This window comes from Notolabrus celidotus, chromosome 12 (genome assembly GCF_009762535.1).
Source record: "Notolabrus celidotus isolate fNotCel1 chromosome 12, fNotCel1.pri, whole genome shotgun sequence".
Lineage (NCBI taxonomy): Eukaryota > Metazoa > Chordata > Actinopteri > Labriformes > Labridae > Notolabrus > Notolabrus celidotus.
Window position 1 is genome coordinate 14,748,843 of NC_048283.1, and position 15,848 is coordinate 14,764,690.

The window sequence follows — 15,848 nt, forward strand, 5'->3', positions numbered from 1 at the left end:
ATTTAGCAATCAAAGGGACTAAATTCTGTTTTGCTTTTTGTACTTCAGCCTTTTTAATCTAATTTTTTTATGTTTATTTTCTCATACTTTTACTTCAGTATAGTTTTGATTGCTATACTTTTATTTTTTGAAGTACATGACATGTTTTTAACACTTGCTAAAGCAAAAGCAGTGTCTTCTTCTGTTCGTCAGTTAGTCACTTCAATATTTATATTTTATTCCCATCTGTTAATCGAGCTTATGTTTTTTTTGCATTCCAGTAACACCACTCACAGTTTATACTGGATCCATGTGAGCTCAACCATCACCGCGGTCTCTAAAAAAGTCATCCACAGTGTTCAAATCCTTCACAACTATTTTCCAACTTTGATAAACAGTGAAAGATGAGTTGCAGATGAGAGAGGAATGCGCTCTGGATGGGAAAGGACTCCAGGGATGTTCTGACTTCTGTCAAGATCTGCACAAGGAATAAAAGGGAACCATTTGCTGCTCACACTTGCCCCTGCTTGTAAACGCCCACGCATGTTATGTGCACCATTGTCCTCATTGGATCCTCCTGCAAGTTTCATAATCCTGAAAACACAGACCCAGACATTTTGCCCAGGACAGGATGGGAAAGAGTTTTGGATTGCACTTCAGTCTTTTAAAAACTGACCATTTTCTGCAGAATTTCTGTCATGATTGTTGGGGATGAGTCAGGCATGACACAGCATGAATGCAAATAACAGGAGTTATATAATCATTGGACTAAAAGAGTAATTTGGAAAAATTGAGAAAACTAAAGTCCAACAAAATCCTTGTGTATTAGCAGGGGCACATCCAGACTTTTTTGGCTAGGGGGGCTCAACTTGGGCTCTGATTTATACAGGGGTGGCATGTAGCTAGTTTTTGTTCATTCACACACAAATTGTGTTTGTTTGCCCTTTCTATATATATTAATCACATCTACTTTACTTACCTTAAGTAACGAAAATATGTTGCATTCCTGTGTATATTTATCAACTTTTAAAAACATTATTGCAAAATGTAAATCTCAGCTCAACTCAATGTCTTTAAGTCCCAATTTTAAGTACCGACAAATGGAAATGTGCAACACTGAAATTAAAAGAAAGCCTGTAGCAGCCTGTTGCAATTCAGCCTAAGTAACTGGTTTTAACTCAAGTCCTGCCTCTGAAAATCAAACAGGCAATAAGAGTTAGGGATTATATTGTTGGCACCTGTGGTGGCCAATCAGATTTCAAGGGAGATCAATGCTACTTCTTGTCCCCATCTGAAACCGTCCCTGCAACTTAAAATGGAAATGATTAATTGTATTCTTCAAAAGACTTATGTTCTCTGGGGAGTGAGAGAACATTGAACATCCACTTAACTCAGGCTGGGTTCACAGTTATGTTTCAGAAACATAGTTTGTGCAATTTCCTACACAAATATTTGTAAGTCTGAGTTTTCCTGGCAGCAGGGATCTAAGCGAGAGACAAGCCAACTGAATTCCCGTAAATGGAGGGAGAGACAGGGAGAGAGGGGAAAGAGGGAGAGACCAGGGAGAGACAGGGGAGGGAGGGCGAGTGAGTGCAGGGTGTTTAAACCACGTGGCCGCTCAGCATACCGGAAGTAAGCAAACTCTTCCAACATGTCTGCGCCCGATGAAGACACGTTTGCCGAGGAAGGACCCGAGATGGAGGAGATGGACGAAGCAGGCAGCGATGACGATGAAGGAGAAGATATGGATGAAGAAGGCGAGGATGGAAACGGAGAGAAGAAGGTTTACGTCCCCGGGATCGAGCCACTTAAGCCCGGAGAAGAGTTAGAGATGGACCGGTCCGCTTACCGCATGTACCATGAGTGCCAAACAGGCAAGTTTGAGCCGCTCAAGTTACCCAATGAATACATCTATTTTTGCCACTATGTACAGTTACAGTAGCTCCAATGTGAATACACGAACTGTGTTTTGTTGTTTGTGTTTAGGTGCTCCGTGTCTGAGCTTTGACGTGTTGAGAGATGGGGACGGAGATGGCAGGGAGCAATTCCCTCACTCCATGCTGTTGTGTGCAGGCACACAGGCAGACACAGCAATGAGCAACAGGTACACACCTCCACTCTGCATACAGATTATACATGTTGACCATGCAAGGAGGATCGAGGAGATTTAACTTACTCAGAGCAGGCTCTAACCGACTTGGTGCCCTAGGCAATATTTTAACTGGTGCCCCTTGTATTGTAACCAACTCCACCAACAATCACATCACATATACACTGAAAGGCAACTGACATACAGCTTTATGTTTTACACATCTTCTTATTTTAAAAGAACATTAATAAAATGGTAACAACACTGATTTTTAAGCAGGAAAAAAAACACAATTTCAAAGTACATAATGTAATAGTAGAAGAATTTATTCAGTCATTATATAACACAATAATTTTCAAAGTTCAGACACTGATTGATAGATAGATAGATAGATAGATAGATAGATAGATAGATAGATAGATAGATAGATTTTTATTTGGCCTTAATAAGGCGATTTGTTGTCACCGTCTGTACAAGAATGCATGTATAAAACAGAAATAACAATAAACATCCACCCAGCCTCACAACAATGGTGCACATCATCCCACATATAAACACACTGGACACATGAACACACCGGACACATATAAACACACCGGACACATATAAACACACCGGACACATATACACACACTGGACACATATAAACACACCTGACACATATACACACACCGGACACATATAAACACATATGAACACACCGGACACATATATACACACTGGACACATATAAACACACTGGACACATATAAACACATCGGACACATATATGCAAACCGGACAAATATAAACACACCGGACACATATAAACACATATGAACACACCGGACACATATAAACACACCGGACACATTATATGGGCATGTTATTTAGCTGAGCTATGGCCGACGGGACAAAGATTCTGCCAAACCGGGCTCGCCTACAGTATGGGGACAAAGCAACAGTAATATATTAAGTGATGATTGAAAAGGCAGAAGCAAAATGCTTATTTAAGCCGAACCTACATTTTCTATTTAATTAAGCTAACAGCTTCAAAGGTGTGAAGAAAACAACAAAAACAAAACATAGACAAGTAAATCATGAACACTTAAAGACTTTAAGAACTGCTTTGGAAACCTTTTTTTTTTTTTTTTTTTTTTTTTAAACATAGATGAATCACAAGCTTTTAAATGTTTACTGGCATCAGTCCTCAATTTAACCCAAAATTAAATTAGATGAAACAATATTATTTTTCCTTTTATCTTCAAATTTTCTTCCTCACTCATTTAGCTGCGCCCTCTATGGACAGACGGCGCCCCTATCATTTGCCTAAACTGTCTATGCCCCTGAACTTACTGTCATTAAAAAACAGTATGCATATAAATGTAAATGAACAGTTACATTTACTCAATTAGAAATGGACCAAGATTAAAAAATACTAAATGGATATGAATAATCAGCACAAATAAGTATGTACAAATTTGATTAACGCAGCATTATGTCACAATCACTACAACATATAAAACCCTGAATTCAGGTAAGCAAAAACTCTCCCAAAAGGACTAATGACTAATGAAAAATATAATGTAATCCTTAACACAAAATAGAATATAAATCATTTTGTATAAGTGGAATAGACAAAAGGTAAATTGGACACTATGGACAGTCATGATGACAGCACTGTACTTATGAAACCCCCAAAAGGAATGAAGAATACAAGCAACCTTCAGGTGTCACTAAACAACCTTGAAAAATACCGACTACACTGTCACAAAGAGGAAAAGCTGAGGCAAACCATTTAGGCTGACAAGATAAAGGAAGCCAACAGTTGGAGAGGAAAACAAGAGCTTTTACTTTCCTTGTTTTGTAGTCCCTCTAACCTGAGATGCAAGCAGAGGGCACAAGGACAAAATAGTTCAGACAACATACACTTAACAAATTGGGGCATCTGTACCAAGGTGCATTCGTTCTGAGGCAAAATGTAGCACAGCTGCAATGTCTGTCTGTTCTGTTTTCAAAGCCAGTAGCTGGATTTTGGGAAGAGAATATATAGAAAATCTACTACTACTACTACTAATAATAATAATAATAATATTTACACCAATAATTCATCAAATCATACATAAACCTACAAATTTGAATAATTTGACAATATTATCCGTAGTGCTCCTCGAGAGATGGATGCCTTAAAGATTTTGTTTTAGTTTTAAGCTAATATAGATTTTTGTCCCAAAAAGTCTTAAATTTAACATAAAAACTATGTTTGCAAGAGACTGAAGCAACCTGACTATGTGAATGTGATGTTTGTCTGAGAGACACTACAGTTCAGTACGTTTTAACTGTTACTATTGTTCGACTCTACATTAAAGTTTATGGACATACTTGATATTTTAAAGAGCAGAAGATTCTCACTCTCCAGTACAATTAAGGCAGTTACAGAACAAAAGTAACAAAGGAATATTCAGAGGGGACTCCATTTACAATGTTGTTAACAAGCAGAAAGTATAAATAATATTTTATTTTAATTTGAAGAGCTGAAATGCAGTAAAACTGCATTTGAGCTGTAACTTTGTGTGGGAGCATTTTTGTTGCAGAGTTGATGTCAGTGGTAGAAAACACAAACAATACAAACTTAAAAAGTTAATATTTCAAATGTAAGGGTAAGAATTGAGGAACATTAAAAAAACAGAAGCTGTTTTTGCAGTTTTATTTCTGTGATGACATCATGACAGCATGAAAACATAATTTTCCTCGTACGGAACACTTAAAGGGTCGTCTAAAGGGGGGTGGAAAATGTTGCAGATTTTTTATGGCCATGTTAGATTCTTCAGTTTCAAGTAGTTTGCTATCATCTGCATGCTCTGAAATAATAGTTTCAAATCAGCACTGTGCCCTGGTACAAGGTAAAGAGACAGTCAAGTTGTCATCTACATCCTAATCAAGTACACACTTCCTTGCAGACTTCTTGTCATGCGCATGCACAACCTTCATGGAACAGAGAAAGAAAAGGAGGGAGAAGAAAGCAGTGAAGAAGAAAGTGATAACGATGAGGAGGATGAAGATAAGAAGCCACAGATGGAACTGGCCATGATGCCTCACTATGGAGGGATTAATAGAGTCAGAGTATGTTATGTACCATTTTCCTAAATTCCTAACATACATCTTGTCTTCTAAATAAAAGGCCTTACAGGTTAATGTCCCTGAGTACTGATTGTCCTCTCATTTTTTCAGGTGACTCAGCGTGGAAAGCAGTCACTGGCTGCTGTCTGGTCTGAGAAGGGACAGGTGGAGATATTTGACCTCCAACCTCAGCTGGAGGCCGTCCACAACTCTGCTGCCATGGCAGCTTTTGTCGCTCAGCAGAAGGAAGCTACAGCTCTATTCAGTTTCTCAGGACACATGACTGAAGGCTTTGCTATAGATTGGTCACCTACAGTGCCAGGTAATTATGTACCTGTTCCTCAGTTGTAAAAAAGACTAAATGCTGCATACATGACTTATGCACGTCTCAGGTTTTGTGGCAGGTTATTTTCTTATGACACATTAAACAACATAAAAGCACTGCCTACTCGCCAGGCAAATCTCTTAAACATTGCACCACCAGTAAAAGATCTTTTAGGGTTTTGTGGTGCACACATGAGTGAGGGTTCAAAGAGCAGAAAAGGCTTTTGGCTTTCCATAATAATGATACCATCCTATGACTTAGTCTGATTGAAGCACTTGAGCTTTGTACTTTTTAAAGTACAAGGATATAAAAGTAGCCCTTCTTACCTGTTTGAATGATGTTTTTATATTTCTGTTTTATGTGACTGTTTGACTTTACTGGATTTCAGCTGAAAGTAGACGGCTAAAGCTGCCATAAAAGACATAGAAATACTGAAGCAGCACATTCCTTTCATACAAAGATGTTATTTAAGGCTACTTTGCCAACTTGTAGTAATATTCAAAGCACTTTAACTTGTGCATCCACACAGACATGATTCTTGACAGCTGTCGTTCCTGCATTAAGCTTCTGCAAATATGTTGCTTAATTCCTTGATAAAGTGTAACTTTCCCTGTTTTTCAAATAGCATTGTTTCTTCTTTGAAAATGTGCCGCTCTGCTGACAGCAGTCATTTTGATTATTGTGGCTGGACATGTGCAGCAAACAACACTCTTTTTATGTAAACATGCTCATGGCTGGATGAAGAGGCCTTGGGTTGACCTATAGAGTTAATAAACACTGTCATGTGACCCCTTAGAATGATTACTTAGTCAAGCCAGATAATGAAAAGATATCCTGGGTATGTTGAACTGGCTTCATAGCACAGGCCTCAGGCCAACTGTGCAAAGTGAAAGTAACATTAGAAGAACTGTGTGTACTCGATGTACAGGTCGGTCACTCTGTCACTTCAGCATCAGAGATTTCTGTGCAAGTTTTCAACTGCAACAGTTTAATGCCAACGATGACCAAATCTAATAGTATCAAAACATCTTGAATTGTGGTTTTAATAAAAATATATGCATGCAAATGAAATGCTCGATGGCCAACAGTTAAGCTTTTAGTATCCTGCACCTTCAAGCACTTTAATCCAGATCCTGAGAGCACCACAATTACTTTACTCAGCCTATGGAACAGGTTGTTTAAAAAACCAAGTTTCACTGAGACTAACCAGAGTTCCTTTGCTGAACATACAAGACACAAACAAACAAAAATAATTCATTTTGCTAATATATACAAAGAATCCAGTCGGAACAGTTCAAGGTGGAGCAGTTCAGAGAGGGGCCCTCATCAGCATGACTATTTGTGAACAAGGACAGAAAACCAAAATGGAGAAAGAGACATGACATCAAAAGGGTTGTTTAAAATATTTCACCATTAAATTTCAAATACTTTATTTTAGATAAGTTACATTTCACAAAAGGTGAGAAAAATCTGATTAATAGACATTTAGGGTTAAAACATCTCAAGTGTTTTGCGTGTTCTTTATTATCAGGTCGTCTTGTCAGCGGTGACTGCAAAAAGAACATCCACGTCTGGGAACCACGAGAGGGCGGGACTTCATGGCAGATCGACCAACGGCCTTTCAGCTCCCACAGCAAGTCTGTGGAGGATCTGCAGTGGTCACCCACAGAAGCTACGGTATGTTAGCAGGAAAATGATGGTGTAATAGGTCAGACTGAGGCCCTGTGTTTTTTTTTTTAAACAATATCTTTATTGACTTTTCCATGTACATTGTGCATTATACAGACATAAATATTACATTATCATTTTGTATTATTTTCTCCCAAACTAACAAATCACCCCTTCCCACCCACATTCATCTCTCTCTCAAAGTCTGTTAAACACACAAGACAGAATCTCTATTTCATTTAAAGGTACCTTGAATAAAGTAAAATATACATACACATACACAAGAATGTAAGTTACACCAGTTCTCATCGTCTTCATCATTTTTCTGGGATCTACCACAAGTCCGTATAAGTATCTCAGTCTTGGTTTTCAGCCTGTAAAAGCCCTCCTATATCTCCGCTTGTAATATAATCTATTAAATGGTTTCCAGATTCCCTCATAGACTGTTAATTTGTTTTTCAAGGTATATGTTATTCTCTCCATTGACATACATTGTGCCATATTTCTAATCCCAGTACCGATTGTAGGTGCTTCAGTTTTCTTCCATTTAAAGGCCAATGTTTGTTTTGCTTGCAGTATAGCAAAATCAATAAACTTGCATTGCTTGATTCTCAAATTAAGACCACTCGGATACACGTGTAACAAGATCATCTTGGAGTCTACTGGAATGGTTACTGACAAAATAGTACTGACATTATTGATCATCTCCCTCCAGAAGTTCCTAACTCTGTCACACTCCCAAATGCAGTGTATAAAGGTGTCTTGAGCATCTTTACATTTAAAGCAACTGTCAGGTATATTGCTGTTATATTTATTCAATTTGACATACATTCATACATTACATAAGTCCGCATTAACCAATTATATTGAAGTAATTTTAAGTTTGTGTTAGCTGTTTGGGTCTGAGCCTTCTCACAGGTTATGTTCCAGCTATCAACTGAAATATCCTCCTGAGGCACTGTGTTAAGTAAACATGGGCATTATGTCCTCTCCCCACTGACCAGAATGGTGCCTTAAAAGTTGGATGATTTATATGAAGAGAATAAGAGTCTTCACAGGGATGTCAGAGCTTGCCAGCTCACCGGTGCATTACAGGTGTTTGGATTGCAACCCAGCAGGGTGTGTGAGGGGAATGAATGTTTGGAATGAATAAAGTAGGTTTAAAGTGAGGTTTAAAACACCACCTGTGTGTTCAACTATGTGCAATCACAGACCTAAATATGAAAGTTATGTGTTCACGCTAGAACTATTCAGTCACCAAACTAGTCCATGGTATGTGGTTTGGAATCCTGCAGCCTGTTTGGGTATGTTATCTTTTTACTTATATGAGCGCACAGAGAATTTGCATTTTGTCATGCTTACTTGTGCACCCTAACTGATGTTGACTTTATTTTGCAATGCAGCAAGGAAGGACAACTGCATTAAATACAGATCAAGTCTCAAGCACTCCTCCCCAACAGTTAAAATAGTTGTGCTAGAAACAGTAGTGTCATTTTTTTCTTGTTTTGTGTATATTTGTTCACATCTCAGATTTATATCTCAAGAAACTGTTCTTTCCTGTTTGCCTCAGGTTTTTGCATCGTGTTCAGTGGATCAGTCTATTCGTGTCTGGGATATCCGTGCACCACCAAACTCAATGCTTTCAGCCAATGAAGCCCACTCCTCAGATGTCAATGTGATCAGCTGGAACAGAAGTGAACCCTTCCTCCTGTCAGGAGGAGACGATGGGCTTCTGAAAGTCTGGGACCTGCGTCAGTTCAAGGTATGGTCTAATTTGTTTTGTTAAATAACTTCGTTCTTAATGATACAGCTCATTCAGAGTCATTCATTTGTTCCCGTACAGCTGTGAATCATAGCTTGTTGATGTATGACGGCGAGTGATGATGTTACTGTTTTGTCTCTGTGTGTCATCACAACATAATAACCCCCATTAAAGCCGCAAGACAAACAGTGTTGAGCCCTTTCTGTATTACGCCATCGCTTAATCAAACACCACCACAGTCGAGCAGCTCCACCTAACTATTAACATTTGTTCCCTATTGTACATGTAACATGGTGGTGTGTTGTTACCGCACCCACTTAACTCCTGATACAGGAACCTATTTTTAATCTACACTTAACATGTTCCTGAAGCTGGTTACAAATGTACATGTTGATAAGGGAACATGTTTAGATTGATACTTTCATATCCTGAAACTGTTTGTGATTAAACAAGCATCCCATCTAAAAGCTCCTCTTGTTCCACCTCTACCTGTAGACTGGGCGACCTGTGGCGAACTTCAAACAGCACAGTGCTCCCGTCACATCTGTGGAGTGGAGCCCCGTGGACTCAAGCGTGTTTGCCGCCTCCGGCGCAGATGATGTCGTCAGCCAGTGGGATCTGTCTGTGGAGTCATGTGATGTGGGTGCCAGGGTGGAGGGGGTGAAAGACTTACCCCCTCAGCTGCTGTTCCTGCACCAGGGTCAGTCAGAGATCAAGGAGATCCACTGGCACCCACAGATCCCTGGAGTGATGATCTCCACGGCGTTGTCAGGGTTTAATGTGTACAGGACGATATCTGTGTAGCCCGTTTGTGTGTTTAAGAGAACACAGAAGACAACACACGTGTTATGATCTGTAATTCCCAGTATGTTCAATAATGTATATAACCAAACTGTGTAGTTAATACATTCTCTCTCTTATTGGCCAACAGGGAGCCAAAATGTGTGCAAATCTTTAAGATTCTGTATGTTTTACAGATACATAAAATATTTTAAGCATTCTTTATCTCATGCTTAAAATAAAAGTTTAAATCCTTGTGTTTTTAAATGGTATTTGTGATTTGCTCGGTTTGTTATCCCCATAATGGAGGAAAGCACATAATGTCTTTATTTTAAGTAGTGGTTATACAAAATAGTCCAGGCCCTAAGGATCTTCATATTCCCAGTGAACACTTTCCCCTTGTACTCTGGTCTTGCCCTGAAAACATTTCTAAAGAAAAAAAAAAGAATCCAAGCCAAGGCGGGTGAATATTTAAATATCCCAATGACTGTTTTATTGTTCTCACTTTAATCCTTTTTAAACCATGGGATTAAAAGATATGTTCCAACCAGCATTTTCATCAGATGAGCAGAATGATCTCTCTCTTACAGCATTGTGTAATAAAATACGTCTTCAATGAAGTCAACTGTAAAAGCCAGAGACGTGCAAAAATAAACCGCTGGTCTTAATTTACAATCGACCAATAATATTCCCATGATTGTCTGAGCATTAAGGTACAAGCCCAAAAGCAAAAAGAAACTCTTTGGTATGTTTAAACATGCTAAATAACTGCATTAAGAAAAAAGATCTGATTTGGTGTGAACAAAAGACAGTCACATTGCTATATCTGGAATGTGACAGATTCACAGTATTTAACTTTTATTTTCTCACAAAGTCTCTGGGAACCATTTATGAAGCTTAACACAAAGAAGAAATGAAGACTGTAATAAACATGCATATGAGATATAACTATTAAGACATGGATAAGGCACAAGGTACATTAATGTAAGCATAAAACTCTATTTAAGGCAGTAAATGTCCAGCTCACAACACATGTTGTGTGCCCTTAAGACAGCAAATGTAAGACACAGGAACTTTACAAAGCAAGCATTATTAATTTCACCAAAATCAATCTTTCACTGAGCCTCAGTTTCATAGAGAAACATCCAGATCAACATACTGCATCAAAGTGCTACGAACCTTTCATCTCTGTTACCTAGATTACACATTGAATTGTCTTCTGCAAATCTGTTACCCATGCAGATAAAACGAAAATGTCTTTTCCAGTAGAGCAACATCGTCAAACTGTGAATCTTCCACTGAGTCTTAGAAAAAAATCCAGCTTGCATTCTTTTTGGGTCTCCCATTCAAAGGATACTGAAGTAATGACTTAAAGAAAATACAGTATGCTTGATTTATTTGACAGCAAAGATTTGTTTCAAGGGGCGACTGTACCTGTCCCCTATAGACCGATTTCATCATCAAACTCATCTTCAAATGTGTAGCCCCGTCCCTCCCCCTCCTCCTCCTCTGAATCAGTCACTGAGTGGCAGCTGTCAACCCTCCTCCTGTCCAATGAGGTCTCTCCTTCATACTCTGAGCTGTGAGATGAGGCAGGACTAGGCGGCAGATCTACTCTGTGATTGGTGAACTCAGTTTCACCTCCACCTCCTACACTCTCAAGCCTCTCACCCTCAACCCTTGTTGGACTATGAACCTCCAGCTGATCTTCATCCTGGAAATCGAACCCCTGACCCTCATCCTCTTCAGATGCGTGGCGAATGATCTCCTCACGTTTGTCACTGAATCGCACTTTTGGTCGTAACCCCTTTGGCTTGATCCCATTCCCATCTGGTATCCTGCTGTCTCCCACCTGGTTCTCATCCAAACCAACCAAGTCCTTCCCGTTCAGCTCGTTCTGCATGTTCACAGACGTCTCGGTGGGGCCTTTTCCCAGCTTTGAGCCCACCAAGGAGGGGCCATTTTTGGGACTGAACACATCCTCCTCATTGGAGTCAAGCCCAATACTATCCATCACTCCTAGTACATCCCCCATCATGGACGGGCCCAGATCCAGGTCCAGGTCGAATGAAGACACTGACTCGGAGTGCTGAAGCTCAGTGTTCTGTGGGCTTCCAGAAGCATCCATGTGAACATCACTGTGGTTGACCATCACCTCAGGCTGAGCTTCATTTCCTGTACACCCCGGGTCATTGCTGGCCTGGCCCGGGCCAAGGGTGGACAGGAAAGACGTGTCGCCAAAGGCGTCGCCTCCCCTCCCAATGTGCATGGTGTGGCGAAAGTCACCCAATGGGGCTGAGATCATGGTGGGGTCCAGGCGAGGAGCCCGGGTTGATTTGTGCAGTGGCATAACTGTAGACAAAAAAAAGAACAAAGGGGGAGTGTTAATTCTTACTTTAAAAGGCTTGCAGGGTGTACATGGCAGATGTGATACTCTGAGAAAACAAGATAACACAGTGTAAAGAGAAAAATAGCAGAAAGAAACTGAAGTACTGGCTCCCAGACTCCTGATAAGACAGAGAAGAGTCAACACTTCACCATGTTGTGCAATGATGAGGGAAGGCAATGAGCATTTTGGCACTGAACTGCTGTGAAGGCCATGCTGAGACTTGTACTTGAAACACACTCATGCAACGCTAGCACATACTTTTCTCTTCCCTCAGGGATGTATGTGGACAAAACCAAGACAGTATCTTTCTCTAAAGTGAGAAACTTAATCCCTGACAGCTATAAGCCACTGAGTTGCACTGCTTTGATGGGCATCACATTCAAAGTTTAGTATGATAAAACTAGGCCAACAAGGACCTACTGAAAAGTTAATCATTATTACTTAATGTGGAAGCCAATATTACTTATATCTGATAATAATTAACAAGTGATTTTACTAACAATGTCTGTTACAGAACTGTACGCTTGAAATCAGAAGAGGCCAGTACATTTCAGAAATCATTCTGGTTCTGCGTGAGTGTGACTTACTTTTTAGAAGGGGAGGGGGCTTTCGGGCCGACCCCTGGCCTCAAAACTCTCGAAAAACACTTATAAAAAAGTGTTTTTGATACAATTTTATGAGTTATTTATGACAAATACTGAGACATGATGAGGTCTACACTTACTGACAGACTAATGAGAGTCGGATCAATGTTAAAATAATCGACTGATCTGACTGAGAGTTCCCGAAACATGAAAACAGAGTAAAACTTACTTTAAAATGAATATTCTGCTCTTTGGTCGGCTCCCTCTCAAGTATCCAACTCTTACATCTGGCTTTTGGCTTTCGCTTCCCTCTCGACTTTTCCCTCGCTCTTTTTTCTCGCCGTCGTTTGTCTGTGTGAGTTTTCTTTTTCTTTCCAAAGGGATGGGCATGGGGCGAGGAAGTGACGCGACACTTATTGGTAAAAGCTGGATCAAAGAAGATGTCGACTTTACCAGACGGTGTTCGATAGGAGCGAGACCAGTTCATACACAGGAGGCTTTCATAACAAGATATATTCAATTTGTTGTCTGTGTTGTTATAATTAACAACAGGATAGTGCAGATAGTCGGGATTGTAAGTGAGAAAAGGTTATAAATATCCATTAAAAATGTCAGATTGAAACTTAGTTTCCCTGTTATGTAATTGTGGGGAAATAAAACTGCAGCAAGGATTTATAGGATTATCAGTTAAAATCATGGTCAAAATACTGCCACTTCTAACTCGGTTTGTTCCATAATGATGATCCTACGACTTGTTTTTAACTTCATAGCCTAAAGCACTAACATTTGTATGAAATGTGCTTCAGGCTTGAGATAAAATGGAAATGAACTAAATTATATAATCCTTATTATTCTTTTTTTTTTACTTTATTTTTTTAACATGCAACAGTGCAAAGACATAAAAGTGCTCAATATTAAACAGAACAGAAAAGAAAAGAAAAGGCAGCTTTTGAAAGCAATAATCAAACAAAGTTATCCGGTATAGACTACCTTACCCAAAAAAGAGTTTAGAGAAAGGGGTAAAAAATAAAAAAGTTGTACTATGAATGATGATCACAAAAAAACAAGACAAAACAGAACAAAACAAAAGAATAGACTGTAATGGAAGGGATTAAAACTATTACTCAGTTATTTTGTCAAGAAAGAAAAAGAAAGAGAAAGAGAAGATAAAGACTATGAGAGAGAGGGAAAAAAAACAATGTTGAGAGGAAGAAGAGAGATTTGTGAAGGGGGATTCTGAATGTGTTTATGCAGTTATATGAATGTTGGTGTTTATGAGCATGTTTGATTATTTTCATTCTTAACTTTTAAATTTAGATATTGTTTAAAATATTGTTAAAAAACGTATTTGGGCCATGAGGCTGGCTAAATTCTAGATTTGTATTATTGTCAACAAGCCATAAAGCCTACTTTCCAACTTCCATGACATCTGTGACAGTCAGTTCTGGCCCATAAGTTCCCCCTGAAGATGCAAATCAGCAAAAACAAACAAATAAAATGTAATAAATATAAAAGTCCCCACACTTCAAAATGAAACAAAAAAGTAACACCCCAGTTTTTAAATGGGGAATAACACACACATAGTGCACTATTTGGTACCAGAACAGCATGTTCAGAATAAACTTCATTGCCATGGCAATGGAAGAATCATTTGCTGATGAACAACAAAGGCCACAGTATCAGGCTGTAACACAGACAACATTTGCCTGTAAAGGGCTGATTCAGTTTATGGTAAATAATATCAAAATGTGTTTAAGATGGTGGAAATAGCCTACATTATGTGAAAATTAAAGACTGTTGAATATAATTCCCCAAGAATATTTTGATGCCCAGTTAGACATTGAACTAATGTGCCCTCAGCCTGGGCCAGATTGATACATTTAGACTTCCTAAGGCAAAAGCAGAGCTTGATAACTCACCAGTACACATGGCCAATGTAATTTCACACTGTAACAATTATGAAGGGTTTGACTTACAGTCGCTGCAATTACGGTGGAATGCAGTCAGTGAAGTAAACCCTTTATTGCACCTCTGAGCTGACAAGAGTTTGAAGGGTCTCAGTCTGGTGCAAAATAAATTCACAGACAACCTTACTGTTATACATAAAACTTATAATTAAGAAATTCCTTTACAAATGACTTATATCATACAGATATAACTCAAATTAGGATCAACAACAGGAGCTGGGTAGAGATGTATTTTACGAGTCCATATTATCCAGCTTCCTCCCATGGGTTAAAGAAACAAGTATGACTGAACAGCAGGTACAAACACAATGGCGCTGGCTCGCGAGTCATTGTTTGTGAGATCTTGTCATAAATGCTCAACATATTTGCATGATGATGTAGCCGACAAGACAATTGGAACAAACTATTCATTCAGCGGGAACAGCAAATCATTCACTGTGGGAAATGGGCTGGAAATTACTCAATACAGTATCTCATTTAAAAGTTGGGCAGCCTGACCTCAGAGAGGATATTGCCCTCTAAAAAGAATGAATATTTGCATTGTAACTTGACTTCAATGAAAGATGTTAAGTTTTCCTCAATACTATATTCTTTAATTTTAAATATTTAAGTGATAAGGGCAATACATCAGGCTAAGTTTCATGTATCAAATACTATTTAGGCTACACAAATAATAGGCCCAGTTGTTTATTAAAACGTAACCTGTTTCATACAATGGTTGCACTCATGTACTCAATACAAACCAAAAGACCTGAGTGATTCGGGACTTCAAGTGCTGGAGAGACTGCAGGAAATGATTCTCTCTCTCTGAAATTCACACATCCTGCAGCTGTGTGTGCTTCACAGGAGAGAAAATGAAAAAAACTATAAATAAGGGAGTTGTTGGCTACTATAGCATATAATTCCTGGCAAAAACATGACGTGAAGGAGTCATTTTGTATAAATGTAAAGCACATTGAGTTGCCCTCGTGTATGAAATGGGCTATACAAATAAAGTTGCCTTGCCTTGCCTTGCCTTGTTGATCTGGTATAGTTTCCCAGACAGTAAATTTGATCATGAGAAAGAAATGCCATGCAAAAATTATATAATTGAATGATAAGCCTTATATTACTGATTAAGGATAAGACAAGTGATAAGACAAATAATGATTTATACATTCAACTCAACTTTATTTATATAGCACCTTTCATACATAAAACATGCAG

At 38.9% G+C, this 15,848-nt stretch overlaps 2 protein-coding genes across 2 annotated transcripts; one reads left to right on the plus strand and one right to left on the minus strand.

Moving 5' to 3' along the window:
• The first annotated feature begins 1,577 nt into the window (after positions 1-1,577).
• On the plus strand, positions 1,578-9,974 carry grwd1 (glutamate-rich WD repeat containing 1). The gene is made up of 7 exons (XM_034697785.1): positions 1,578-1,853; positions 1,966-2,083; positions 5,008-5,170; positions 5,279-5,489; positions 7,024-7,169; positions 8,731-8,922; positions 9,418-9,974. Exons 1-7 carry the CDS (start codon positions 1,631-1,633, stop codon positions 9,724-9,726), a joined length of 1,362 nt encoding a protein of 453 aa, XP_034553676.1. The 5' UTR covers positions 1,578-1,630; the 3' UTR covers positions 9,727-9,974.
• A 192-nt stretch (positions 9,975-10,166) lies between these two features.
• cdc42ep5 (CDC42 effector protein (Rho GTPase binding) 5) lies at positions 10,167-13,121 on the minus strand. Its single transcript, XM_034697786.1, has 2 exons — positions 12,905-13,121; positions 10,167-12,054 (listed from the first exon to the last, which is right to left on the minus strand). The coding sequence occupies exon 2, from the start codon at positions 12,050-12,052 to the stop codon at positions 11,144-11,146; it is 909 nt and encodes a 302-aa protein (XP_034553677.1). The 5' UTR covers positions 12,053-12,054; positions 12,905-13,121; the 3' UTR covers positions 10,167-11,143.
• Between the last annotated feature and the right edge of the window lie 2,727 nt (positions 13,122-15,848).